The sequence below is a fragment of the Haemaphysalis longicornis genome, unplaced genomic scaffold (genome assembly GCF_048455015.1).
Source record: "Haemaphysalis longicornis isolate Haplotype H1 unplaced genomic scaffold, Haemaphysalis longicornis Haplotype H1 scaffold_6, whole genome shotgun sequence".
Lineage (NCBI taxonomy): Eukaryota > Metazoa > Arthropoda > Arachnida > Ixodida > Ixodidae > Haemaphysalis > Haemaphysalis longicornis.
In genome coordinates this window covers 28,051,932-28,078,107 of record NW_027526407.1, presented here as the reverse complement: position 1 = coordinate 28,078,107, position 26,176 = coordinate 28,051,932, and the positions used below count along the sequence as shown (strand labels likewise).

At 50.6% G+C, this 26,176-nt stretch overlaps 1 protein-coding gene across 7 annotated transcripts in view; it reads right to left on the bottom strand.

Moving 5' to 3' along the window:
- Positions 1 to 26,176, bottom strand: part of LOC144142351 (uncharacterized) — a 58,958-nt gene that overhangs the window by 16,147 nt on the left and 16,635 nt on the right. For 5 of the 7 annotated variants that reach the window (XM_077673787.1, XM_077673784.1, XM_077673785.1 and 2 more), the window contains 2 exons: positions 11,893 to 12,040; positions 6,542 to 7,575 (listed from right to left, as the gene is read on the bottom strand). In XM_077673787.1, coding sequence (XP_077529913.1) covers positions 6,711 to 7,575; positions 11,893 to 12,040 — 1,013 coding nt within the window. In that variant the 3' untranslated portion in view covers positions 6,542 to 6,710. The other 2 variants (XM_077673789.1, XM_077673790.1) reach the window with 2 other exon arrangements.

The window sequence follows — 26,176 nt, the reverse complement described above, 5'->3', positions numbered from 1 at the left end:
CAGCTTCTGTGCGAATTCAAAATGAGTAAAGGCCAGGAGAGTCCATTCAAACAGTACGGCTTCTGTAGCCCTCTCCGCTTCCTTCCGAGCCTCCCGGATGCCGTACGCTTGACACGGGTGGGTGGCGAAACGTAGTTTTGTTAGGCCAGTTCTCACAAAGGAAGTCAAGCACATACAGAATTCCTTCAACAGCCAGAAAGAGTTCATACCGTTGGTGAACCACCTGCCAACTACTTTCGGCCCAGCCAACAGCAAGCCCAGCATGCCCAAAACTTTGTCCATGGACAGAAAAAGTGAAAAACGCTCGTGAGCCAGCCACCTACAGGTTCCAAGCCCGTCAACAGCGCCAACCAGCCGCGACGTGTGCTGCAGCCAACGCCCAACTCGAGCTATCTGTGGTATCAGAAGAGACCAAGGACAACTTGTGCCACACCTGGCTGACCACTTCGTGAGTGGCATCGATGTACTTCAGCTGGACAAAGCCCATGCCCGAAAGTTTGGCAGCAGCATCGACCATTCAGCATTTGGCTACAAAACGAGCCAGGACTTCCTGCGTAGCAATTGTAGCATACTGTGTGCCACATGCAGCTCCATGAGACTGTTTGAGAGGGTGTCGGCAACCTCCTGTCCAAGGACAACTGGCACGCCTTTCACAAACCTCGAAGCCAAGGCTAAGGCCCTTACGACACTTCAGTGTGCATGAAACTGCCAGTGCAAGGAAGCAGGACAGTGTAGACTCACCTCTGCAGTCAGTGCAGCCACAGCTTAAATGGCACAATGCACTTATTAATCTAGCCACCTAGATGACTTGGTGCACGAGTGAAGTGTGCGGCAGTGTTTCCCCCGCGTGTATGAGTGTTGTGCCTGTTGTGGACATGTGGACAATGTGCGGATATTGCTGTCCGCGAGACGTGGCCAACCAAAGTGGGGCGGGGTGCGAGCAGCCAGCCACATGTGCTGTAGTAATTGGGTGATCACTAGCGTCACCTTCAGTGCCATTACGCCACGCAGCTCCGGGCCCATGCGAGGTATAGGACACGCTTGCTTGTTTGTGCTTCATTTGTGCCTGCCTCCGGTGTGTTCAGTCGTGTTGTATAATGTTCAAATAAATGCTTTCCTTTAAATAACTCCCATTCGCCTCGCCATGCCACCTGAATGCCCCAGCCTCCACGCCCAGCCCTCACAGTACTGCATACGGTGCAATTCATGAATTGCGAGGAGGACCAGAGATAGCGCAAATTAAAAGTACTAGTGTGGTTTTAGTAGCACAATTTACAACAATCAAGGCCTAAACCTGAAAAATAGCTGCAGTGATTTCATTGAATCGGCAGATTTGAAGATCCCCAGCGGGTAAAATGGATCACAAAGAAAGAATCTGGCTTGGATGTTTCTAAAAAAGCATAGTAGAGATAGAAAATGTAGGTGATTTCTTGCTGAAGTTAGTAGTCGGGATTTTTACTATAGAAGTGTAGAGCATGTGTGTGCTTAAATTTGTTTTGAGATAAGGCGTGTTCAGACATATTTAAGCGCAAATATGTCAAGGAAGGCATTTGTAGTAAATTTATCACGAGTGGTTTTCAAAGTGTCAAGACGCATAAAAAACAAATGGGCTCGGGTAACACTTCTTTACCATGTCTCCAGATAAACCTCCTCAAGAGACGTTTTTAAAACCTCTTGGTGTAGCATATGCTTGTGCTGAAGACATCTTTTACACGTTCACAAATAAACTTCTCAAAACTGCTAGTGGTAAACGTTTGCAAGATGTCTTCACGTAGAGGTAGACGATTGTAGCTGTTTCAGGCTGTTTCAAGACGTCTTCAAGACAACTTGTGTTTCATGGGATGCCTGACAAAGCCTCTGCCCCCCCCCCCCTTCCCACAGTCCATTTTAAATGACATCCGTGCTGTCGTTCACAAGTCTTTTTTTCACTGGGGCGAGGCGGACCGAGGGCAAAAAGCGTCAAGCGTTAATAAATTATATATACAAGTAGTGTAAACGTTGTACCTGTTCAAGTAATGATTAGTGGCTTAAAATTAAGACAGATGAGAGTCGGTGTAAAGTGCCGAGTTGTGATTATGTGTGATAAAATATATAAGCTGTAGAAACCTAACCTCTTAACAGCTACGGGCGTAGGCAGAGGGGTGTTCAAGGTTTAGGTGTCGATTTCCCCTCTGTGCCCTCCGCATTTAGGCCTTTTTTCGTCCACGCTGTTTACACTCCGTATTGGCAGAACTATGGCCTTGTCTTTGGAGTAGATCGAGGTATGGCGATGATCCCGGGGGATTGGGCTGGTCACAATCGGGTGCCCCGTGGTTCAGCTGAAGTCACTCGACATGTCGCTTGGAGCTGGGCGTGCCTGCAGCCTGCTTCAGACAAAGGTTCTGCGACTGAGGAGCCCCTCGCGCAGAAGTGTCTGACCGCGAGCACCGCAGGGAGAGGGCCCACTGCTTGCCCCTGCCAGCAGCTGGTGCACTCCCTGCGAGATGCATGCAGTGCGGACCAGGTGGGCTGGTTCACAGCCATTTGCGGCAGTGGCAAAGTACCATTCACACGAAAGCTCTCCACCGTGGGCGTCGGACTTGGGCTGGGATATGCGAAGGCTCTGCATGCGAGGCTAGGCGCTGGGTCACCGCATCGACAGCCTCCTGGGGAGCCGCAGAGGCGCCTCCCTGCCTTCTCGAGGTTTTCCGGGAGGCGCACATAGGTAAGACTCTCCTTTGGTGCGCTCCAGTCCCAACGTAGAGAGGCTCGCTAACCCCGTATTCGGAAAGCCAACTTATCGAACGACATAAGAAGGTCTTTCGTAAGGGCCGGGAAAGGTAGCATGGGAGAAATCCACATACAAGAATTTAGTGGCCTTGTCGAAGCTGCATTTTTTGGTGGTCAAGTTGGGACCTGGAAAGGAGGCTAACACAAATCTGAAATCAGGTAAGAAAGACAAAGTTTGCCGCCGTTTACAGTCTCCTAGATTCTTCTCTGCTGAAGATTGGGGATGGTGGACGAAAAGGCTCAAGGAAGCGCTGGGCAGGAGAGAAAAAGAAAAAAAAACTCTCGTGGACTTGGCGCGATAACAGACTTACATGCGTTTGGTTTGTGTTCCGAGCTTGGGCCTCATACTTTACAATTTAGAAATTAAGCCTATCTCGTCCAAATGAGAGACCAAACTCCTTGGAGAAGCCACATTGCACCTTTAGGTAGAACCTGAACACACTTGCTTGATGCTACCACTCAGAACGAAGGAGGCAACAAAAAAGTCGCGAGCGGCTGGAAGAAGGTTGAAGCCGTCCACATAGCACCTCAAGGTCTTTGGGGCACGACGACTGCCTAGCATGCCACGATGTCAACCGTGCGCGGCAGATGCACACAGCGATGAGGGACGTCAAAACGTCGGTGTTAGTCAGGCCAAAAATGATGTCGCCTCCTTCGTTCTGCCTCCAAAACGACTCTCGTCTGCTCATCACGTCACTAACTTCGCGTTGCTAGGTGCGACCACCTGCGCTCATAAAACTCGAATACACCGTGGCGGCAGCGGCAGAACTCTCTCCGACTCTCGCATCGGGCAACCGAAGAAGATCCGGATGCCTAAGAGGTAGCGGCTTATCAGAAAGCGCGCTGCTTTGCCAGGCATGAATTTAATCGCCCAGAACAAGTGAGGGTCTTCATTGGTGAGGGAGCACTCGATGAAGAATGCAGCGGTGGGCTTAAAGGAGCCACGAAGAGAAAATACAACTTCGTGTATTTTGAAAGAACTAGGATTCAGTATCTCACTCAGCTCCATTACAGCCCCAAAAGATGTTTTTTAATGAAAAAAAAAGCAAGAAGTATTTAAAAACTTTCAAATTTTGCGCCACAGTGACGTGTTATGAGCAAGAATGACGTCATACAGGCCAACAATAAACCATAATTTTCAGTGCGTTAACTGCACGTTAGCATTCAAGTAATGCGGTCAAATGGAACCAGAGGCCCCATTACAGACGTCCAGTCATGTGTTGTCATGACAGGTCAGTTAGGCGGCCGCCAATCGCACAACACAAACAAGATTCCGTGACGTCATATAAAAGTTGCGGGAAATTGGCTAGGGGGTCGCAACGGCTTCACACGTTTTCTTTAATATCTCCGTTATTTGTTCGAAGATTGCAATATTGGTATCATTGTTATCGGGACTAAGCAGTCTTCCTAATAAACCCAACTTGTATTTTGTCTTCATGGCTCCTTTAAGTATACGAAGACTGAAGAGGGCACTTATATAATTTACATTGCGTTTTATTTGGCCTTCTGCTGATGAGCGCCACGTACATACCCAGGGCGAATGGTCGAAATGGGGAGCCGGTCTTAATTTTTTTAAGTCACGTTGCCTGTGCAAGAACTGACGGGAAAAGACCGAGTGATAGGATGCGGCATGAGGGAGTCTCAGGTGATGTTGCTGTTCTCCTGAGGTCTTGTTTCCCATTGTTGTCAACAAGAACTGCTATGTGGAGAAACAAGGAAAGCAGTGAACTGATGAAGTGCCTGCCTCGTCATGCAGTTTTTTTTTCCTGTATGTATGTGCCACTGTGATAGGAGGAAATATCGTTGTGGTAAACTTTGCATGGAAGTACTAGTCTCGCTTTAGAGATGAATCTAGGAATCTAGCTGTAGTGGCGACTTTGTAGACAGTCTCTGCATTCCTACGGAAGGGGCCTGATACTCTATAAAGGCAAGACAGTCTTTACAACAAAAATGAGCAGTGCCGGGCAAAAGAAAGAATAAAGCAGCATCTTGGTTTAGGACAGCCTTCAAATGAACAAAAAAAAAACATCCACAAGCAGGAGCTAGAAAAGGGTTAAAATGTACGAAAGCCCACACAAAATCGCACTACATTATAAATTTGGAACCACGCAAACGGCCTGTACGACGATTGAAATAGCACAACAGGAACGGAGACACAGCAAAGATTACAGAAGGACGGCCGCTGGATACAGGCAAACAGTGGCAATACGCTCGTGTGTTCTGCACCATCTGTGCTCCTGTCACGCTGGTTCCAATCAAGCTGTCATTCGCCCAGCTTGGAGCGCTCCTGCTGCCTGCACCTTTTTAAATTTGAGTTACGGAACTCAGCATATGGCTACCAAATAACGAACGTTTAAATGGCAAGCAAAATACGCCTGTGCCACCAGTTAATTATTAGCGCTGAGAGAAGCTATTGTGCGAGCCTCCCAAAGCAATAAAAATTAGTTTGCTCACGTGCCTTGTAGGCAAAGGCTTGGCAATGCTCATTAGCTCTGTCACATTTCTGCCTTCCTTCCCCTCCGACCGGTTCTTCTTCTGCTGCACCATGTTTGCATGGCCTTCTCCACTTTCGTTTCATGTTACGATGCAAATTGCCCACTACAGCTTTCCTAGAATAATGGTTCCGTGCAAACTGGTGTGCAGCTGATGTACATACGTTCAGGTGTCATGTGGCATGCACTGGTCTACAACTCACTCGTTTTCAATTATAGTTTTGTGGAGTGGGTACATTATCCATTCAAAGCCACTGATTTCTGACCAATGTGCCACAAAGAAAGGAACAAGTTACAACTTTTACTCCACCAGTTTAGGGTAAAAGTTTCAGGTGAAGCAAATTTTTTAACAAGAAAAACTTGACACCCACTTGAAATGGCAACAAAGGAAAACTAACAGCTTTCTTGGAAACTCCGTACTTGAAGAAACATTCATTCTGGTCTTGGAAAAACAAGGGGCCAAAGGGCGGATTAGTAGCGCGCTCTACTGTGCTATGGTGGTCTGGCCTAAGGCGACGAGGCAGCTCAGCACGCCAGTCATGCATGCGCAGGTTTTGGAATCTGCGGTGGCGAGTCTAACGTAGGCAATGCGCTGTCATGGCCATGCATAGCTGTGCAGCTCCTGTCAAAATATATTTGCAGACATCAGCCACCGATGCGTCTGGTTCTTCTAGGGAACATATTTACAATTCATATCCTGCCAAGTTGGAAGCCTGTTAGAAGAGACTAGAGTCCCACCCCTCCTATGCGACATGGTTCTCATCCCACCCTTCTGATTACTGCAGATTGGTACAAAAAGCAAAAAATATCCAAATTCGAAGTGTAGGGCACACTGCACCAAAGCTACACTTGGGCTACGAGGCACACTGTAGCGGAGGATTCCAAATTAGCATTGACAGTCTGCTATTCAAGTCGCAGAACTTCTTTGGCTGCCGCTGCAGAGCCCCAACATGCATCACGATCTTGATACACGGGCATTTTCGTTTTTCACCCTGAAAAGCAGCCAGCCCAGCCAGCATTGAACCTGCACTCTTGAAAAGCAGGATTGGGCTCACGTGCACATAGTAAATCATTGGCAACGCATGATGAGATAAAACACGCTAACAAGACGAGGACGAAGAGAGAATACACAAGCACAAGCGCGTAAGAGAGAATACACAAGCGCGTGCTTGTGTATTCTCTCTTCGTCCTCGTCTTGTTAGCGCGTTTTATCTCATTATGTGTCACCAACAGGCCCAAACCTCGTCCCTCTTGGCAACGCATGCACTAGCGCACATAAATCACATATACACGCACGTTTATTTTCCCCAAACGATACATTCCATGGTATTCCTCACACACTCCCTAATCTCGTTCTTTCATGCATCTTCATCGCAAAACAAGTGTTCTCACTGCTCACAACATATGCCGCTTCACCAACGCGAAGCTTGTGAGGCAAACATTGCAGTTCTAAGGATTTTCACTGCGGTGCAATTTCTCGTGCTTCAGCAAATTTGCCTTCAGAGTAAACCTTTGTTGACACGTAGGACAAACATAAGGCTTTTCACCAGTGTGCAGCCTTTCATGCCTCAGCAAATTTGAATTCAGGGCAAAGCTCTTTTGACACACAATACAAACAAAGGGCTTTTCACCGGTGTGCACCCTTTCGTGCCTGCCAAGGTCAATTTTCCTAGCAAAACTTTTGCAACAGGCGCTGCAGGTATAAGGCCTTTCACCAGTATGCATTTTTTTGTGAACAACAAGGTGTGAAGTGTGGCTAAAGCCTTTGCCGCAGACAGGACACATATAAGGCTTTTCACCCGTGTGGCCCCTTCTGTGCCTCACCAGGTAAACCTTCCTAGCAAAGCTTTTCCAACAGACGGTGCAGGTATAAGGCTTTTCACCGGTGTGCAGCCTCTCGTGCTCCAGCAGGTCTGCTGCCTGAGTAAACGTCTCCAGGCACATGTGACAAGCAAATGACCTTACATTCTTGTGCAATCTCCCGTGCTTCTTGAGGTCTGACTTCTTGGTAAAGCATTTGTGGCAGATGGAACAGGAGTGGGGTTTCTCACCAGTGTGCCGTTTTTGGTGCTCAAAATATTTCTGCTCCCTGACGAAGCTTTCTTGACAGACACCACATGTGTACGACTTTTGACCAGTGGGTGACAGGGCACCCTTCCAGCAGAAAACACCCTTGCAAACACTGCAGCCTCGAGAAGCCACACTCCCTTTTTCAAGAATGGTCCGATTCGCTTCCTGGTGTTGAGACTGCCAACCGGATTTGACACCACACTCAGCTTGGATTGGGATTCTGTCACGGTGGCTGGCAACAATCCTAAGTAGGGGTCAGAAAACAGAATACAATGGTTAGCATAAACTAACACACGAGCACAGGCTGCATGCCCCGATTCAGCTCTTAAGTCCTTAGGAGATCAACATAGTTCTTTAAAAACATTTCAAACTAGAAACATTGGGCGTCATCCTTGTGGTAAAGATTCTGATCCTCGGGGTGAAAGCAGATGCAGAAGCCCCAGAATCTTGGTGCACTGCTTGTGGCAGAAAAATCCACTTGCAGTCACTATGTTTTCCCATGGACCAAATTTCAAAGCAGGCTGCAGCCGACCTGACCTCAATCTTCCTTGTATGTGCCAGTGGCACGGAGCAAGAATAAGATAGGAGGCGAAACTAGGCTCCCTAGCGCGGCCAGATGTCACAAGTGCTCGTCATACGTTAAGCTAGCAGCATCTGCCGCGGGTGAAGAAACTGAGCGGCCGCCGAAATCGGCATTTCCATGCTCGGCCGCGGAATAAGTGCGGCCGCTATCACTTCGTCCATCGGGTGCCACTACCCACTCCTTCGCCATCGCAGCTACCAAGCTTTGCAGTCCGCCTTGTTTTCCATGGGTGACCGGTAAAAATCGCAAAGGCTCATGGGTACGTCGTCTGCTCCAGCCACTTCCGGTTCGAGATCTTGCCTGGCCTCCCGTACGACGGCGGCGTTCACGCATGTGTGAGTGTGTGTTGTTTATTTGTCATAGGGTGCTTAGCTTTCAGGAGTCCCTAGTAGGATTCATCGTTGTTATTCATTGAATGTGCGATGCATGGGCGTTTTTTTTTTTTTTCCGGTGGAAACAGACAAACAACAAGCACACGCCTGCATGAAAGCTGCCGGCCTACGGGAGGCCAGGAGAGCTCTTCAACCGGAAGTGGCTGGGCTCTGCGGGAGCAAACAATGTACCCATGAGCCTTTGCGCTTTTTACCAGTCACCCATTGTGACATTATCTCGTCGCTCGCCCACGCTTGTCGCAATGGGCCGTTTTGCCTCCTTATATTCTTGCTCCGTGGCCAGTGGCAAGATTTATACCTTTAAACAAACAAGTTCCAAGGCTAGTTACTCCTGTTAAGGGATGGATAAGGCCAAAGACATTTACAAAACCACTTACATGTCTTGGTGTTGTACATCTATGTTGAAGACCTCATGTAAATTTAAACTAGTGTGAGCATCTGATCCTGATCCTTCCACTCAGGGTCGTAGCCAGAAATTTTTTTCGGAGGGGGTTGTGGGTTTTGGGAAGGGGGTACTTTTGCCGACAACAGTAAGTATTGCTTACGCGCCGCCTGGAAAAGATTTCGGGAGGGGTTCGAACCCCCAAACCCCCCCTCTGGGTACAGCCCTGCTTCCACTCTGAACACTGATCACCGCCATCTCCCAGCCACAGCCAATTACCATCATCTTCGTTCTCCAACCATAATCGTCCTCATCGAGATTCGGTCCGCTCAGCCGGTCTAACTGTCTGGCTTCTCACTACAAACAAACACTGCTTCGTCCCACCCTCCCATCTCAACATTCATCCATGCCTACGCTGTACTACGGCTGAATAAATGCTATACCTGGTGTCTCCAGCAAGCTACAATCCTGTTGGAGGCTGTAGCACTGGGAACTACAGATGAGAAATCAAGTGTGGAGGGGGGCCCACCGGAGTCTTGCTCAAAAGCTACAAGGAGGAAGATCTCGCCGCACCATGGAGGAAAGAATACTCAGGAGAGGCCCCTAGCACCCCAATGCATTGCGAAAAGTGTGGAGGAAGTCACGTGAATTTTCTTGAGCCCATAGACAATGTTGCTTACTTGTTTACAACTGTGGCGGCCAAATTTGGGCAAATAAAATGGACAAATTTTTAAGGCACTTGGTATGTGGCTGCCTCGCTACGTTTGCAAACCAGCGCAGTCGCGACGACAAACATTTTTAAATTAGGCCAGTTTGAAAACTCTGCCGTCGGAGGCGTCTGCGTTCGCCATCCCGCCAGCCTGTTGCTATGACGACGACACACGCTACTTTGCCAGGCTTAAAGGGACCCCGAAAAGCTTCGTGAAGGTGGCAATCAAATGCATTCAGGTGGTAGAACACATAACGGGGGATTTTTGAGCCAAGTGTGAGCCCCATACGTTGTACAGATAATTTGTAAACAATTTTTGAAGATCGCCTTTCTCAGCCGATGAGCGCGACGCCGCAGCGAGCCGACCGCGGCTGACGCAACGGCGACCGCGGGTGACGCAACGGCGATCGCTGCTGACGCAACGGCGAAGGCGCCCCCTGATTCACCCAATCGCCGGCAAGGTCGGCCGCCGCCGGCGTCACTGCCATTGGCTTCCGGCTGCTCTTCCTCCTTCCTGCGCGATCCCGAGGCAAAGGCGGCAAAGGCGGGTCCGCAGTGATTGACGCGAGCCTAGGCGCAGGAATGGAGCTAGCTGCTTTGAAGGAGGCAGAGAGGGAGGAGGAGTCGATCGGCAAGTGGGGAGAGGTGCATTTAATTGCTTCTGGTGCAGCTAATACTGAATGTAGATCAATAATTCCAACGGCATTGCATCGCTATATTGGTGCTACGTGACAATACAGGCCTTTTGTAACTTTTACAGAAGGCTTTTCTGGGTCCCTTTAAGAGCTGAAAAATCGCCCTTCTATCTCAAAAACGAAGGCCGTTTTTCGATTGAAACTTTGGGTGAGGGTTAGAATGGGCAAATTGAAGGCGAAATCAACAGCTTAGAAGATGACATCGCACCGAGGAATTAGCGACGAAGCTGTTTTCGCTTTGAAGCGGGAGGGCAGGGCGACGCCATGTTAGCCAAATCAAACCGGAGACAGCAAAGGATGATGGGATAGAGTGCTGGGCTCCGTGGGCTCAAGTCATGGCGGGACTCGGCTTCACAAATGTGACGTCAGGGCCTCTCCTAACCTTTTCTTTCCTCCATGCGCCGCACTGTTGCAGTGGTGGCTATAACAATGAGGATGCCACTACTGGGCACATCCTGCTTCAAGCTAGGCATATAATATTCAGTGGGCCCTTGTCAATGTCTACCCGCCTTAATTAATTCTTTGCTTATCAGAAGTGATTTTTATACAAGATCTAGCAATCTGAGTTCATTATGTCTTCACAAGATTGCTCTCATATATTTCGTTTTGGGAGTACACACTATTTAACGATGAAATTAATGAAGCCAATATCGAGAGGGTGGATGAGTGGTGAGTACGGAGTCTGCGCAGCAGGTCTGGTCGGTGGGGTGGGCGCCTGGCAAGCGAGAGCCATGGCACAGGACAAGCACAAGAGAGAATCGAAGGTGTCCAATTGGCGGCAAAAGCACAAGCACACACGCTTCTTCGCCGTTGTCTTCGGTGGTCCGTTTGTACACTGCGCCACAGTCCATGCACAGACCCACAGGGGGAAGAGCGGCTACGTCGTGGAGGCGCCGATGCACACGTGACAATATTAGGGAAATAGGAATTTAGTGCAGCAAAAGACGAGGATGGCGAACGGACAAGATGGACGCTCGTCCCTGTCTTTTTTGGCGCTACATTCTTGTTCTCCTAACATTTTTTACTACACGCGATGCTTCCGCCTTGGCCACTTCTAAAGAAAGAAACTGGATCTGGTCCCTTCCTACTCACCATCACAAATTTCTCTATGCACTTGACCCTGAGCGGTCATCAAGACTTCCTCACCAGCTGCCTCGTCAGCTATAAACCTTATATAATCGGCTACAACTCAATGGAGCATACGCCAATAGTTACAGTTTCTGCATTGGACTGACTTCCGATACCAGTTGCAATAACTGTGGCAGGAGAGACAACTGAGCATGTCTTGCTCCACTGCCCTGCTTACGGGGCCTCTAGATCAACCTTGCTACACAACATGGCATGTATAAGTTATGTGCAAGGACCAGTTACCTTAAAAACAATTTTAGGTCCAGGGCCTTCTCGTTCTCAGCGGCACCTAGTCACAAAATGTCTGCTCTCACACCATAGCAATACCGGGTTAATTCACAAATTTACAGATCCTTCCCCCCTCAGACATTTGCACTTGCCTTTTGTGACCTAATTTGGTTGATCCCTCTCAGCTTGCATCTCTTTAGCGCCCTTCTCTCTTGGGCCTCTCTTCCCTTTTCCCCTCCCCTAACAGTAGCATGAAGGCAGTTTTGTGCATCTGCTAAACACTCTTCCCACTATCTGTTCCTTCTGTGACGACATTTAAAGCGCTCTGTTTCCCTACTCTACACTCTCTTTCTCATATAAAATCAGCCTTCTTGCGGGGGGGGGGGGGGGGGAGCGCAAGGACGGGTGCTTATAGACACTTGTACGTGCGTGCAACAAAATTACCTTTTCCTGTCCAGTGGTAACCTCACCCAGCCCGGGTTCCCAGAGTGCCAGCTGCAGGAGGGGCCCACGCCATGCTGTGCAGGAGGAGGAGGAGGAGGGAGGAGTGCCTCCAGGGGTGCACCAGCCGGGACACAGCCAGGCACATGCACTGCAGCAAAGGAGAGGGCAACCAGTTGAGGGCAACATCTCGTACAAAAACCTGCAGCCATACCCCACAGCTAAACGCGCGCAGTTAAGTGGTCTTGTCAAGGGGTGGCTGCAGGTGGAAGTTTGGGGAGCCAGCATCACTGCGTCTCGTTTTTTGTGACTCAAGTGTGTGTGTGTGCGTACATCTGGAAACAGCGCAACATGGACGAGGACGGAAGAAGTAGACAAGACGAGCGCTGAGATGACGAGATGAGCGCTGTTTCCAGATGTCACCTTACCAGCCCGCCCAGCTTTCCACCATATACACACATGCATATATATGCACAGGTACATACAGTTAAACCTCGTTATAGTGAACTTGAAGGGGTGCTGTGATTTGTTCATCATAACCAATATTTCGTTGTAGCTGTAGCGAAGTATTGTGCACTGCACATACCTCATACGAATAGAGGCTGAAATAGCATCTCGCCGCACAGTGGTACACAACAAAATAACCACATTCCAAAGATTAAAACAAAAGTCCCGTGACTACTTTTTGCAGTTCAAAATGCATAATCCCCATTTCAAGCAGACTTAGCCGCAAAGAAGTCCGTGACTGACATTGATGCATCTTTTGATGCAAACGATGGGTTGCTCAGCTTCGCGCCCAATGCAACGTTTTTATCACTGCCGCCTTCTGGTCCAGCGTCATAGTCTTTCGCTTTCTGCCTAACACATTCATGGTGCTGGAATCACGCGCTCAGCGCGATAAACGCCAAGGCTGAAGCACTAAAAAAAATACAAGCACACACACAACACATGTACAGCGTGGCTCCCGCAGCGCACGTCACCGAGTGCCACCAAGCAGTGAGCAGGGGTGAGACAGCTGAATCAGATTTGGGAGCAGTTTTTGGAGCAGCGAAATCTCGATTTTGGAGCAGAAGAACCTTGATTTGGAGCAGAATGAGGACATTTATTACGTCACCTTAGGAGCCTAAAAATCAAATTTTTGGCAACTCGGGGGGGAGTGCACTTTGTAATGGGTTTTGAACGTACATAACACTGAAACAGCCTTTCAATGAAGTTTTTCTACTGGAGTATCACAAGGCACGAACTGCACTACCTTTTCACGAGCCATTCATAAATTCTTAGGCTCTATGCATAGATAGCATGGAGCACGGTGTAAGATATATTATTAGGTGAGGACACAGCTTACAAAACGAACGTGTGCTCTTCGTTTTGATAAAGTCGCCAAACTGGCGCCGCTGATGATGATGATGATATTGCGGTTGTACCCTTTGCAGCGGGCGGGTGAGAGGTCTCGACCCTAACCAAAAAAAAAAAAAAAAAAAAAAAAAAAACACTACGCACGCACTCTATATACAAGAGCTCAGGGCCCGTGAAGGCCCAGTGGCCGAAGAACCCGAACCCACCGTCCTAGTCCTACGCCACACTACGACCCATACTACTGTGCGCCAAGGGTCGCCCTCTTCCACATTTCAAGGCGGCACTTTGTCCGCGCCACAGCGCGCATGTCCACTGCGCCGCCCTCCTCAAACCCAAGAGCAACATGCAGAGGAGTGTTGCCATCGCTCCCCACGCCCTTGCGGTCTGGTCCAAGCTGATCACACTGGAGGACCACATGTTCCATCGTTTCCTCCTCATGCACACACGCACGACACAGGACATCCTCCACTGAATCGTCCAGCCTCTTCTGTCGAACTCGCGTACGAAGTGCCCCCGCTCGAGCCTCAAAAAGGAGCGTGCTGCCCAGGCTGTTGTCATACAGCCGGACCGAGCTGATCGCACATTTGTGGGCTCTGTAGAGGGCCAAAGAAGATTTTTCGGAGCAGCTGCGGCGCCACTCCTCCTCTTCTGCCGCACAAACTCGCAGCCGCACTTCTCGTGTCCACAAGGTTGCCGAGTTCGCCTCGACAGGCTTTCGGGAGAGTCCATACTTTTGTTCCAGCCTGTACATTCGACGCGTCCACTTGGTGCGCAGGCACGTCGCCGACAGGTACTCGAAGACTCGGCGCGCCCAGCGTTCACGGCTCATAAAAAGCAGGCGGCCCTTATAGACAAGCTTGCTGGAAGCTTCCCTCGCTTCAAACGAGGACCACCCCACATCGCCCTGCACAGCTTCGTTGGCTACGGTGCCATGACAGCCGACTGCCGTGCGGCCCACCTCACGCTGGCGTCGCTCCAGCCATTCCCTAGTCTCCGATGACAGGCAGACCACGGCGTTGGCAAACGTCAGGGCTGGTACATGGACGAGCTTCCACAACTCGCGTACCATAGTGAAGCGGTTGCAGCCCCACAGCACCCGGCGTCTGAGGATCCCTTGGGCTCTCAGTGCTGATTGCCGGAGCTTCTCCTCCTGCTCACTGTACAGGTTCTCGTCCATTCCCAGCCACACACCCAGGTACTTGTATGATGCTTGAGTGGCGAGGGGTTTTCCGGCCAGTGAGAGCGTACTGTTTGCGTTTTGACCACCAGCAAGGCGGACAACTGCAGTCTTCTTGGTGTTGAACCGTAGACCCAGCTTTGTGACCTCGGCATGGCAGATGTCCAGCAGCACTTGGAGCTCTGATGAGCTTTCTGCCATAACGACCAAGTCATCTGCGAAGGCCAGACCCGGAAGTCTGCAGCTGTCATCTATGCCCCTGGTGCTAAATCTTAGGCCAAAGCCTAAGCCTGATTTTAGCAGCTCCCGCTCAATGTCAGCTGCATACAATATGTACAGCAGTGGTGAAAGTGGACACCCCTGCCGGAGTCCCTTGGCCACTGGGATCCGTGCAGACTGCACGCCACCAAACTTCACCACCACTGAATTTGCCTCGTACAGGCGTTGTATGGTGTCCAGTATGGCCCCTGGGATACCCATACGTGCCAGACGCTTGAAGAGAAGGGCATGGGGTACCGAGTCGTATGCTTTCTCCACATCTAAGAAGCAACACAACAGGGAGCGTCCTTCCTTCCTGGCTATTTCTGTACAATGAGTGAGCACAAACAAGTTGTCGTCCAGTCTGCGCCCCCGACGAAATCCGTTCTGCAACTCTGTCAGGAGGTTGTGTGCCTCGACCCACCCGCTCAGCCAGTCCTTAAGGATGCTCGCGAACAGGCGGTACACAACACTAATGACGGTGAGTGGCCAAAGGTCGCCCAGGTGTGCAGGGTTGCCACCCTGTTTCGGGACAAGGGTGATCCTGCCCAAACGCCAGTCCTCTGGGATTGGAGCTCCCTCAATGATGCCTGTGAACAGGTCTGCCAACTGCTCTCTGGCAACAGGCCCGAGATTTTTTAGCAGCCGGGCTGGCAGACTGTCTAGGCCCATGGCTGTTCGAGCCCGCAGCTGTGCTAAGGCCCGGTCCACCGACAACCCTGAGAAGGCATAATGTGTGTTCTCCTCCCTTGACCTGGCCGAGGTCGAGTCAGGTGGTATGTCCTCTTTCTGCCCACCACACAGGTCAGCCGGAGGATCGGGGTCCTGAAATACACGAGTGAAGTGCTCGGTGAGGTGCTCCTTCAGGTTGAGGATAGAGCGTCCAGATGCCACATCCCGAAGCTGGCACGGAGGGGGGGCTGGCCTGTCCAACGACGTGACATACCTCCAGAACCTCTGGGCGGTGGATTTGCCATCCGAGTGTAGTGACCGAAAGAGGCTCATGTTGTGCTCGGCCAACTTCGCCTGCACCAATGCCTGCACCTTGCGTTTCAGCTCAATGTATTGAGCCCACATAGCTGGGACCGCCTCGGCACACCCAGTCTTGATGGCAAGCCGGTGAGCTCGGTTTGCTCTACGGCGCTCTTTCCATGCCGTCTCCACCTCCTCATCCCACCATGGGTTCTTCCTGGCCTCGTCCGACCTTCTGTCCTGCACCATGTGGCGCTCAATGACCTCCCTTAAGGCCTGTACAAAGTCTTCGCAAGATGTAGCTGCATGCCTGCGTGGGCTAACCTCAAAATCTTCACAGACCTTCCCCACTGCAGCGCTGGGCAGGTACTTGCCTCTGTCCTTCCGCTGTGGGTTTCTTTTCCGGAACCCTGCAGCCCCAAACTGCAGGCACAGGCGGTTATGGTCGCTCCCCACACTCCTTAAGCCCTCCTCATCTACCGTGCACATCCTACAGGCACTGTCCAGACCGTGTGAGATGAGTGCATAATCGATGGTGGTGGCGCTTCCTCGTGCACACCAGGTGACTTGGCCCACACACCGCTGATCAAGGTTAAGAATGCTGAGCTGCATGTCCTCGGCCAACCCTAACACTAGCCTCCCGTTAAAGTCAGTGTGGCCGTCTAATTCACTGAGGTGCCCGTTGAAGTCACCAAGGATGATGAGTTCCCTGTCCGTTGCCCACTGGCGGGCATCCCTGCGAATGCACTCCAGCGACTGCACGTTTTCATCACGGTGCTTGGTGTTCACTGCCAGGTATACCACACACACTGCCACTGGGATGCCCCTCAAGTCCCCAAACACCCACAGGTGATCACTGCATGCACCTTCTTGGCGTCGCCACTGCAGGTCCCACCGCCACAGGAAGCCTATCCCACCACCCTTGCGCCCCTGACCGGCTCTGTTGCATCCCGCCCAACACCAGTCGGAGTGAGCAGGTGGCTCCTCCAGCTCACGGAGGTGCGTCTCCGCCACCGCAAACAGGGAGATGTCATCTTCTCGCAGTGTGCGGTAGAGCTCAGTCCATTTGAGCTCGCGTCGACCCCCGTTAAGGTTCAGGAACCCCATCCTGATACCATCCTGCCCACGTTGGTGGCCGCGCGGCCGGCGTACACCTATGCGCGCTGGTACCCTGCCCGACCTAGGTGCTGCCGGACGAAGTCTCCCACCATGTGGAACAGGCGCCAGTCTGCAGGCATCTGCTGTGTAGACATGAAGCCCTGCGGGAATGGTGGCTGGTGGATCTCCATTGACGGCAGTGCAGCTCGGGAGGTTGTTTCTGCTGGGTGGTATTGCCCTGAGGCCAAGGCTACCGGTGGAGGGGGGTGAGGCCTCCAGTTCCAGAGCCCCTGCTGTGACCCTGGAAGTACTCCCTGCCGTTGGTACCTTGGGATGCTGTGGCCCATACCCCCAGCCTCTTGCTGTGCTTCCTTCCACTCTGCAGTACTGCGTGGCTCCTCGCCTATCACTGCAGCATTTGTCCTTCTCCCAGGACCTGTTGCTGCCGTCAGTGGCGTTGCACCTTCCTTGGGGAAATCTCGCCGGGACTGCTTGAAAATCCGTGTAGATGTCCTTCGCCGTTCTGGTGTCTTTATCCGCCTGTCCCCGCCTTGGCTTTTCCCCTTCGGTACCCCTAAAAAAGGGGTCACAAACTGGGCTACCAAGCCTGCCACCATGCGTGCTGTCTCAGCGAGAAAGTGGAAGCCGTCACGCGCTATTCGGCCCTCTCCTTCCGTGCAAGCTGACAAGTCCAGAAAAGTCACCTTCTGGGAGGAACACAGTTGCCTCAGGAGAGAATTGAGCTGCACCGCTCGCGCATGTGGTTCCCTTCCCCACATGGAGGCCTCAGGCACCGAGCAGATGATAAGCTGCGGTGAGTGCGGCACCAGACTCTCTCGGATGCCCTCCACTATGTCATCCGGCTGTGCACCATCCAGCACATCCGTCAGTCCAGTGTGGAGAACCACTAGCCGTGCCCGCCTGCTGGTGTCCTCCTGGTTGCGGCTGAACAACCCCTTGATGTCATCTGCCCGGACTCTTCGGACTTGGCACCACTGTATACATTTCCTCCTGTCTGCCCCCAACTGTCGCTGGAGAGCGCGGGTGAGTCGGGAAGCATTCGTGTCTCCCACAATGAGGACCTCCCGTGCCGTGTCCGTGTCCTCACAACTTATGGACTCTGCATGCCCTTTGTCTAGCCTCCCGCGCTGCGCTTTCGTGGCACCCAGCCGTTTGCCATCGTTGGCCTTCTTCGTGGCTCCGTCCAGCTGGCGGTTTGACAGGGGTGGTGTGGTTCCTACCACTGCTGGTTGGGCTGTGTTCGGTTCCGGAACAGACGGCTTGTCAGCCGTAGCCGGTAGTACGTTTTCAGCACCTCCCCCTGCCATCCCGGCCTCCCTGTCCTCAGCCGCCAATTCCCTGAAGAGTTCTTGGGAACCTTCTGTCTGGTCTGGTACGTCTACCCCCTCGTGCAGGAGCGGTCCCTTCCCGTGCCACCTGTTGTGGGGAGCTGTGGCACTCTCTCTTGACTGCTCTGCCTCGTCGACCTCCCCCTTGGGGCTCCGCAGAAGTACGCTCGGATCGTCGGAGTCCAACAGCTGGGTGTCACCGCCGGCTGTCCTCGCCAACACCCTGCTCTCTTCTGACTCACGCTCCCGGAGTGGTGTTTCGACCCTTCCGCTCTCTGGCTGCTTGGGCACCACCGGGCCCGTGTGCAAGTCGGCTATGTGTCCCTGCGACCCGTGCACGGCGGCCGCGCCGTTCACCGTAGTACCATCCGCAACTTCGTCGCTGTGGCCCCATGGGGGCGCACCCTCCCGCTGCTCGCCCAGCCGTTGCACCAAGGTAAGCAGGGCCTCAACCTTGGCTTCAGTCGTTTGAATCCGTCGCCGCAATGCACTGATCTCCAAGCACCCCTTGCAGTCGAACCGGGCAGCCGCGTTCGCCGCCTCCACATTCTCAAACTCCGTTTCCTCCAAGAACGCCCACCGGCCGCACTGGTCACACTGAACCAGTGGGTCTTCTTTTTTCTTGCGTTGCCCAGCGCACTTCTCCGTCTTGACCATGGCGCACCGTAAACGCCCCAAGTTCGCCTTCGCGACGTTTCAGCAGACCCGCACCTCACAACACTCGCCGCGGTACCCCTGGGGGAAGCCACCCATAAGCCTCCATGGCTACACTCATGCCGACACGCCCAGCAGGAAAACTCTGCGGTAGACACGACCCCCGCTCCGCCTGGTGCGTCGTCGATACACTCCGTCGATGCTCAGCTGTCAGTGCCGCTGGTAGGTGGCGTAACCGTGTCCCTCGGGTCGCACCGGAAAGCGCTGGGGCCTGACCGCAAGGCCTAGCGACTGAGCAGGCCCAGCTCACGGAACGACCGCGCACTAGCCAGACAGCCGCCACATGTCACTACACCGACACTCACCGGTTCACCACGAACTCCCGTGAATTGGGTGCAGTCCACAGCCGGGCTCACATCGCCATCATTTCTCACACGCAAGCACACCTGTTTCCGACATGCACACATGCACGCTGCCATCGGTCAGTAGACCTTCGCCTTCGCTGAGACCGTTGATTGCAGCGCCCTCCAGTGGCAGAGAAAAGAAGCTGCCCGAGCGCCGCCCACTCGGAGGTGTTCGGATCCTTTCGGCTCCTTGTCGGGCTTTCTCGGCAGCCTCCGAAACCGGTCGTCTGCTCGGTTTCTGCTTGCCACAGCTTGGCTGGTTCCGCTGGACGGGGGTGCAGACGATAATTTGAAGAAAGCCGTGCGAAAGCCTTTGCGCTCGCCCCAGTGTTTCAATGTGTTCTAAGCATGTGTTTTGAGTCGGTAACAATCAAAAGAAGGTATAAAACACTAATCCGAAGGGAAGGTGTGCCTCAGTAGCCGTTGAGCACTCACACAAATGAGATTTTATGCGGCGCTTTTTATGCTTGCGCAAAGAAAAAATGGAGTGCAAATGTTTCATTGAGTACGTACTGCAACGAATGGCAAGAAAACGTGACAGTAATTAACGTTACCTGCGATCCTAAACGAATGAATGCATGCTCTGCAGCCATCCCCAGCAGAAAATGATGCTTCTTGCGGTCAGCATTTTTCTGAGAGTGCGGTTGCGCGAAAGGGTTCTTTTTGGTGCTTTGAGGGGATGTACTACTGAATGTCGAAGAGGTGCGCGCTCGCAAACGATGCAGTGCCGTCGACTTTACTGTTGGCTACAGCCCCCCAAACTACTCCGTACAGGCAGCGGCAAAAGAAAGCGTCCGCTGCCGGAACAACGCCCCAACATACAAGGAAAGTAGACAGTTTGTGAAATGGATTAAACTGGCGGCGAGTACGCTGATGTTTCTTCGTCGTAAATGACGTTGCACAACTGGGGTAAGTCCATGCCCGAAGCAGCGGAGACGAATCGATGTTGTCAAACTCACTGCCGGTGCCCAATGTTCTGAGGAGTTGCGAGCGCGTCTTAATGAACTTAGGACGCTCGAAATCTCGCAGCTGTTTAAACAATGCAATAAATTACGCGTTAAGATCGCGTTGTGTGAGCTCAAACGGTGAGCAGGCACGCATGAAGCTGATGCCTGCGAACCACATGGCTTAAGACAGTTGTTGTTCAAGTCACTTGAAGCCTCGGTCGCTCCGAAGCTTAGTTAAGAGTTCTGCCACCAGATGTCCTTTCAATCAAAGGTCCACGCGCGGCGCCACGGCTCCACCAACTCTATTTGACAGATTTTTGAGTTGCTGTGTCCACACCTAAAAGTATATCTTACACCATGGCATGGAGTGCCGTTGAAAACATCGAATCGAAAAACAATTCAAAACAATCGAATCGAAAAGCAATCGTAAGGCATTTTCATTATCATGTGAATGCTGAAATTATTTTTGTAATCCCAGACTCGGCTTTACACACAATTGTAGAGACATGGCAAAAGTTGCGCAAAGCAAGGTGACAATCTTCGCACCCCACCAGCCCTCCCATTTCAATCCCCAAGGTGCGCATTCAGTACGATCGCAATTTGAATAACGTTGTTATGTTTAGCCACCTCCCTCTTGGCATTAAATTTCACTTCAGATAGATAAACCATTATTACTAGCGTGCATTAATAGGCTGTCCCGCTATCGGCCACTGTTTGAACATTTTGCGGCAATGTAGCCTGCGCCGCCACTTCTGCAGTGTCGATTGTCCCATTCCCGCCACTCGCAATCTCGCTGTCAAAGGCAGCAATAACCCGGCGTTTTATTATAACACAGCAATGAGTCCGAAATTTCACTTCAAGCACGCACCGTGCCTCTCACTCGAGGCCGAAACATGGCGAATTCACGTTTTTGATGAACTCCCGTTCTTCGAGTCACGCAACTTCCCTCAACAGATCAAACGAATAAATGAAAACCCAGCCACCCCCATAACCAAAACCACAGTAGAAATCGGCGAAGAGCACTCTGGATGAACCACGAGCAACTGCTTCGCCCGACGGCCATGTTTTCCAATATTCACCACACCAAGATGGCGGCGCCCAGTAATGTCGTTCTGGAGATATACGGCGCTCCGAAAATTGCCGTCTTTTCATCAATTTTCACCAGTAGTTTGTCGTCTGAGTACACATACGTATTTTTTCTACAGGACTTTGCAATTGTTTTCATGGGAAAACTTTAAAAAACTCACAGAATATAACATGTGCAACCCGACATAGCGACGTTCGAAAAAACTATCTTGGGGACAATTTTATGCAGGTATTTTATTGTATCATCAATCAATTAAACCTTTACAAACAGGGTCACCTTGGGGGTGCTGGAAAATTATGCCGTCAGTAAGCATTTTTCCCCACTGAAACTGGCGGGAGTGTTAAAATCCTTGGCTCTCATACTGTTTTGGAGCAGTTTGGCACAATTTTTGCAATTTCCAAGCTTTTGGAGCAGCCTGGCGCAGGAAAGCAGATTTGTATCAAAAGTGCGCAATATGCGCAGCTGTCTCACCCGAGTGAGGCGCCATGAGGCCTGCCGTGGCCGTGCGTGCCACGTGCAGCGAGAGGAAGTGGGAAAGGCTTCGCAGGCGCCACGTGCACATGGTGCACTATCTGACTGACCATAAATTTTATTTCTAAATAACATTTGTTGGTTATATCCTGCAACAGGCTAATTGTACTTCGATAAAACAAGGTTTTAAATGCATTGGTTTTTATGGGAACTTGGAGGGGGATTACGAATTGGTCATTATATCCAGTCTGAGGTTAACTAGCAGACTACTACTCCTTCCAAGAGCACGATACAGCCTTGCCATAAATACGCCAGAAAGCCAAAGGGAATACAGCCACCCTGGTAGCTAAATTGGTAAGGAATCGGATGCATAACCCACGCTTTAATGTGAAAGCATTCAAAGGCTCACTGAGTGGAAAGTAGCCACTGGCCTCCTAACCCTCCATTGGCGAGAGAATGTGAACACACTTCCCAGAGTACACTGGCAAACGCGTTCAAAAGCATCACATGACCCTTTGGGCAAAAAGCCTGGCATCAGGCATCTGTAGCAGCCAGATCAATCCTATACCTCCCGTTGGGTGCAACACGGCCCACAGTGCAACCACTCTGTGCACGTTGTTCCATGTGGCAGTATGTACTGTGACCCTACGGAGCCTCTCTGAAGCCCCTACTCTATCGGCTGCCACAAGCTTGGCAGTAGCAAAAGGCGAAGCTGAAGTTTTCCGCGTCAGGGCAGCGCCGACTCCATCGCCAAGTGGCGTCCTTTCCGTTTCAAGGGAGTAAGGGGCGTTCCCGCCGTGCCCTCTGTACGTGCTGGGTGAGTGGCTGGTGCAGCCAGTGGTTCGCATTACGGAGTAGGAGGGACGGCTGCTTGGAGCGGTGGGGGAAGGCGGAAATGGACTGGGGAGTGCGACCCCATGCACAACGAGCTGAGCGTGCAGTTTGGCAGGCTTCTCCCCCGGTTTGGGAGTGTGGGGAGAAAGAACGGACGGTCCCGCAGTTGCTTGGCAATGTCTAAGGTGGTAAAACTAAACGCCAAGCAAACCGCCAATATTGCTGCGTGGTCAGCTGCCACAACAGTAACAAGAAGGCGAAAAAAAAAGGATCCATCTCGTGAAATGCTACACATTCCCTGCAAAAGTGCACCAAAAGGAAAGACGGCTAGCATGGATCACTGCGGTTCAAAAGGTAAAATAAGTTGGCACATTTTTGTTTGTATTTGTGCAATTTCAGCTTACATTTAAAGTCTTTCAAAATGCGAACTAGTGTTCTGAAATTATTCCGAGTACCCCCTCCATTTTTTTTAAATGTGTGCTGTCAGTGATTGTTTTCCACTATGATAAATGAACTTGGGAGTTCTTAGCTGGTGCAGTTCGATATCGTTCGATAGGGCACAACAGGTTCACATTGTGCATGGGTGAAAAAAGTAGTTTCTAGCAATTTGCCTGGCTGTAGTAGCTGCGTTCATTCTTGTTTATGTGACTTGTGTTCTGGAATAAATTGCTGTTCGGTTTTTTTCTGCACATTTACAAATACTGGTTATACACCAAATTCTGCGCATTAATAGTAACTAAAAGTTCTACACCACAAGCTGTTCTGTTGTTTCTGTGAACTGTCACGCTAACCCATAGTTGTACTCCAAGCGAGTCAATCTCTACGACAAACATTGCGAATAAAAATAACAGGAAATGGAAATGCGCCGTTGTCAGTGCACCCATTTAATAGTGTGTGCCTTTTTAATCCGTTTTTTATAAGATGTAGCCAATTGTTCCGAGAGTAAGAAATTGAACAGTAAGAAAGAAAGTAAGATTGATCAGCCATAATCAATCACGTTTATCTCATGCCTTGCAAGCCTCAGTGTTTTTGCAGTCCATAAAATCCGAATGTCCAAAGCGCGAAGACGCAAAGGAAGTAACAAACCAGGGAAAAATACGCTGTGACAAGCTGAACAGCTATCGCCTTGCTCATGAAAAGACAGCAGCTGACGACCGCAGAACAGTGCACTTCCTCCCTTGTTTTCGCAGGGGCAGTCGGCCGGTGGAGTGGTGCGCAGCAGACGACAAAACAAACACGGACAAGAATGATCTCAGTAACTCTCTGCATGTCAACCGAACTTGCTGGACATGTGCCGTCACGTATGGTTTCATAAGCCGAAAGAAAATTTTACCCACACCTCTTCCTAGCACCAGAAATCTAGCACGTGCGCAGCAAAAAAAGTCCGTGCCAAAACAGCGGCAGCCCCTGCATACTCCCGCGGAGGGGAGACTGCAGCGCCCTCCGGCGATCGTTCGGTAGCCTGTAGCACACTGCAAGTGATTGACTGACTGATTGTGAAACCCGCCAACGCAACGCAGGTGATGAGGCACACCGTAGTGGAGGGCTCCAAATTAATTTTGACCAACTGGGGAGCTTTAGCATGCACCAAATCTCGTGCACATGGGCATTTTGCACACTGCAAGTGTCCTGCAGCATTACTTGAATGCATTAAAAGGTAACCACATGCAACGACAGTGCTGAGCGACGCGAAAATTGTAATTCAATCAATACAGCAAACCGGCAGTGTGGGCGGCGGCACGGACCACGACAGGCCGTCGCTCACTTTTGGCCGGCCAGAAGCAGCCCACAAGTGAGCGACAGAAGGCATTGGCAGCAATGTATCAATCTTTGTGGCATCTCGCTGCCATCCACATTTGCTGTTTGCTGTACCCACTGAGTTACATTTTTTGCGTAGCCTGTCACCATCGGTGCATGTGGTTACGCCTTCAATCACGGCACGAAACTCACAGGAGCTCTTAGTGGCATTCAACTGCCTTTACAGGGACACCAGAGGCTGAATAAATTTTCGTTGTGACTGAAAGATTCTACCTTTTATAGCTCCCTCACATTTGCCAGGCAACCAACAATGCCTTTATTTGCTGATAAATAAACTATTTAGGCTGTTATTTCTCTCCCCCCGGGCTTCGAACAAGTTCCAGCATGTTTAGACGTCCCAACAAAAGTATAGTGGACTAGAATACTTGGGTAGTGGAAAAAGCGCCGCCTTCTCCCCATAGCGCCCTTGAAGCCGAACATGTTAACTGCCACGCGTTCAACATCCCGAGATCCCGAGGCGGCGTGCCTTGCCGGTATGCTGCTGTTGAGCGGTTCATGCTCGCTTTTGACGTTTCTTGAGCCGCTGCAGATGATATTTTTGTGTGTGTAATTGCAAGAGCAGCCTAGCTTGCACTATGCTGATCTTTAAATGTTCTTGGTTCTTTTTTTGTTTGTAATTTAGAGAGGACATAGGCTTGCGTTGGTCTCTAATTTCCGAAGGGCCATGGCCCATGCAGTTTGAAAGGGTAGTGCAATAGCGTGTTGTGGGATTATACCCCTAATAACTTTATGTGATTGCTACAAAGATTTTATATTTGCGATTTGTTTTACCCTGCGTTTATTTGTTGAGCTGTTTCATAATATCTTGCGTCTGCAAGACGTGGGCAGCACTCTTAATGAACTTGTGCGAATTCGTAATATGGTAATTGTTTTATGATAATGAATGGCCAGCGTACCACTGAACTGTACAGTTTTAAAACGATCCCGTTATAAAGTGCGCCATATAGTGCTTTCCTGAGAATTACAGTTTTGAATGTTGATTGTTTTCGCTGCCTTGAGTGAAGTTATTAAAAGCATATCGTGTGTATTGTGTGGATTAGTGCACTGAAATGGCACGGGCAAGGTGGGACGCATTTTCTCGGGACCGAGCGGGGCTCGGCCTTCAACAATTTCTTTTTTTTCATGCCGTGGAGGCCCAGGTACATGCATGCAGTAGCTGAAGCCCATGCGCCATAAATTCGCGATTGCTGATACCAAAAAGTTAGCTCATTGAATAAGGTTAAATGAAAAAAAAAAAATAGAAGAGCGAAGTCACTGGAGCTCTGTTAAAAATATATTTATTCGATATTCTCCAAAATTCATTTTTCTGTGTCCGGATATATATTTACAAAGCTCGGTTCAAGTTTAAACATTGTAAGTCCAATATACTCACTGTATGGTTACATTTTCAGGTTGAAAAGGCCAAATTTTTTCGGACTCATGTTTATAGTCGTTCGAACGCGGGCTGATATTTCAAAACAGTCCAACGGGCTCAGGTTTATTTTATTAAATTTTGCTGGGTACGGGCAGGGCTCGGGCTTATATTTAAAAAATTTTTGGGTTCGGGCCGGGCCTAGGAATTGTGGCTTGCACAGTGCTCTAGCGTGACCAAATTAAAAAAAAAAAAAAAAAAAAAAAAACGGAAATGTGCGTAAGTCGGCCTGCCTAACACACCATGCTGTTTCCGCGGCTGACAAAATGCGACAGAAACATTAGCAAACAATGAATAAACAGTATCCACACACTAGCCTTGATCACTAAAGCACGACACACGCGGTCTGCTTGGTTGGCCAAATGGGTTGAAAAAACGACCAAATAGTACATGCGCACGGCAGAGCTGTACTTTTCCCATAAGAACCTTGCTACCTTACTAATAGAATTCG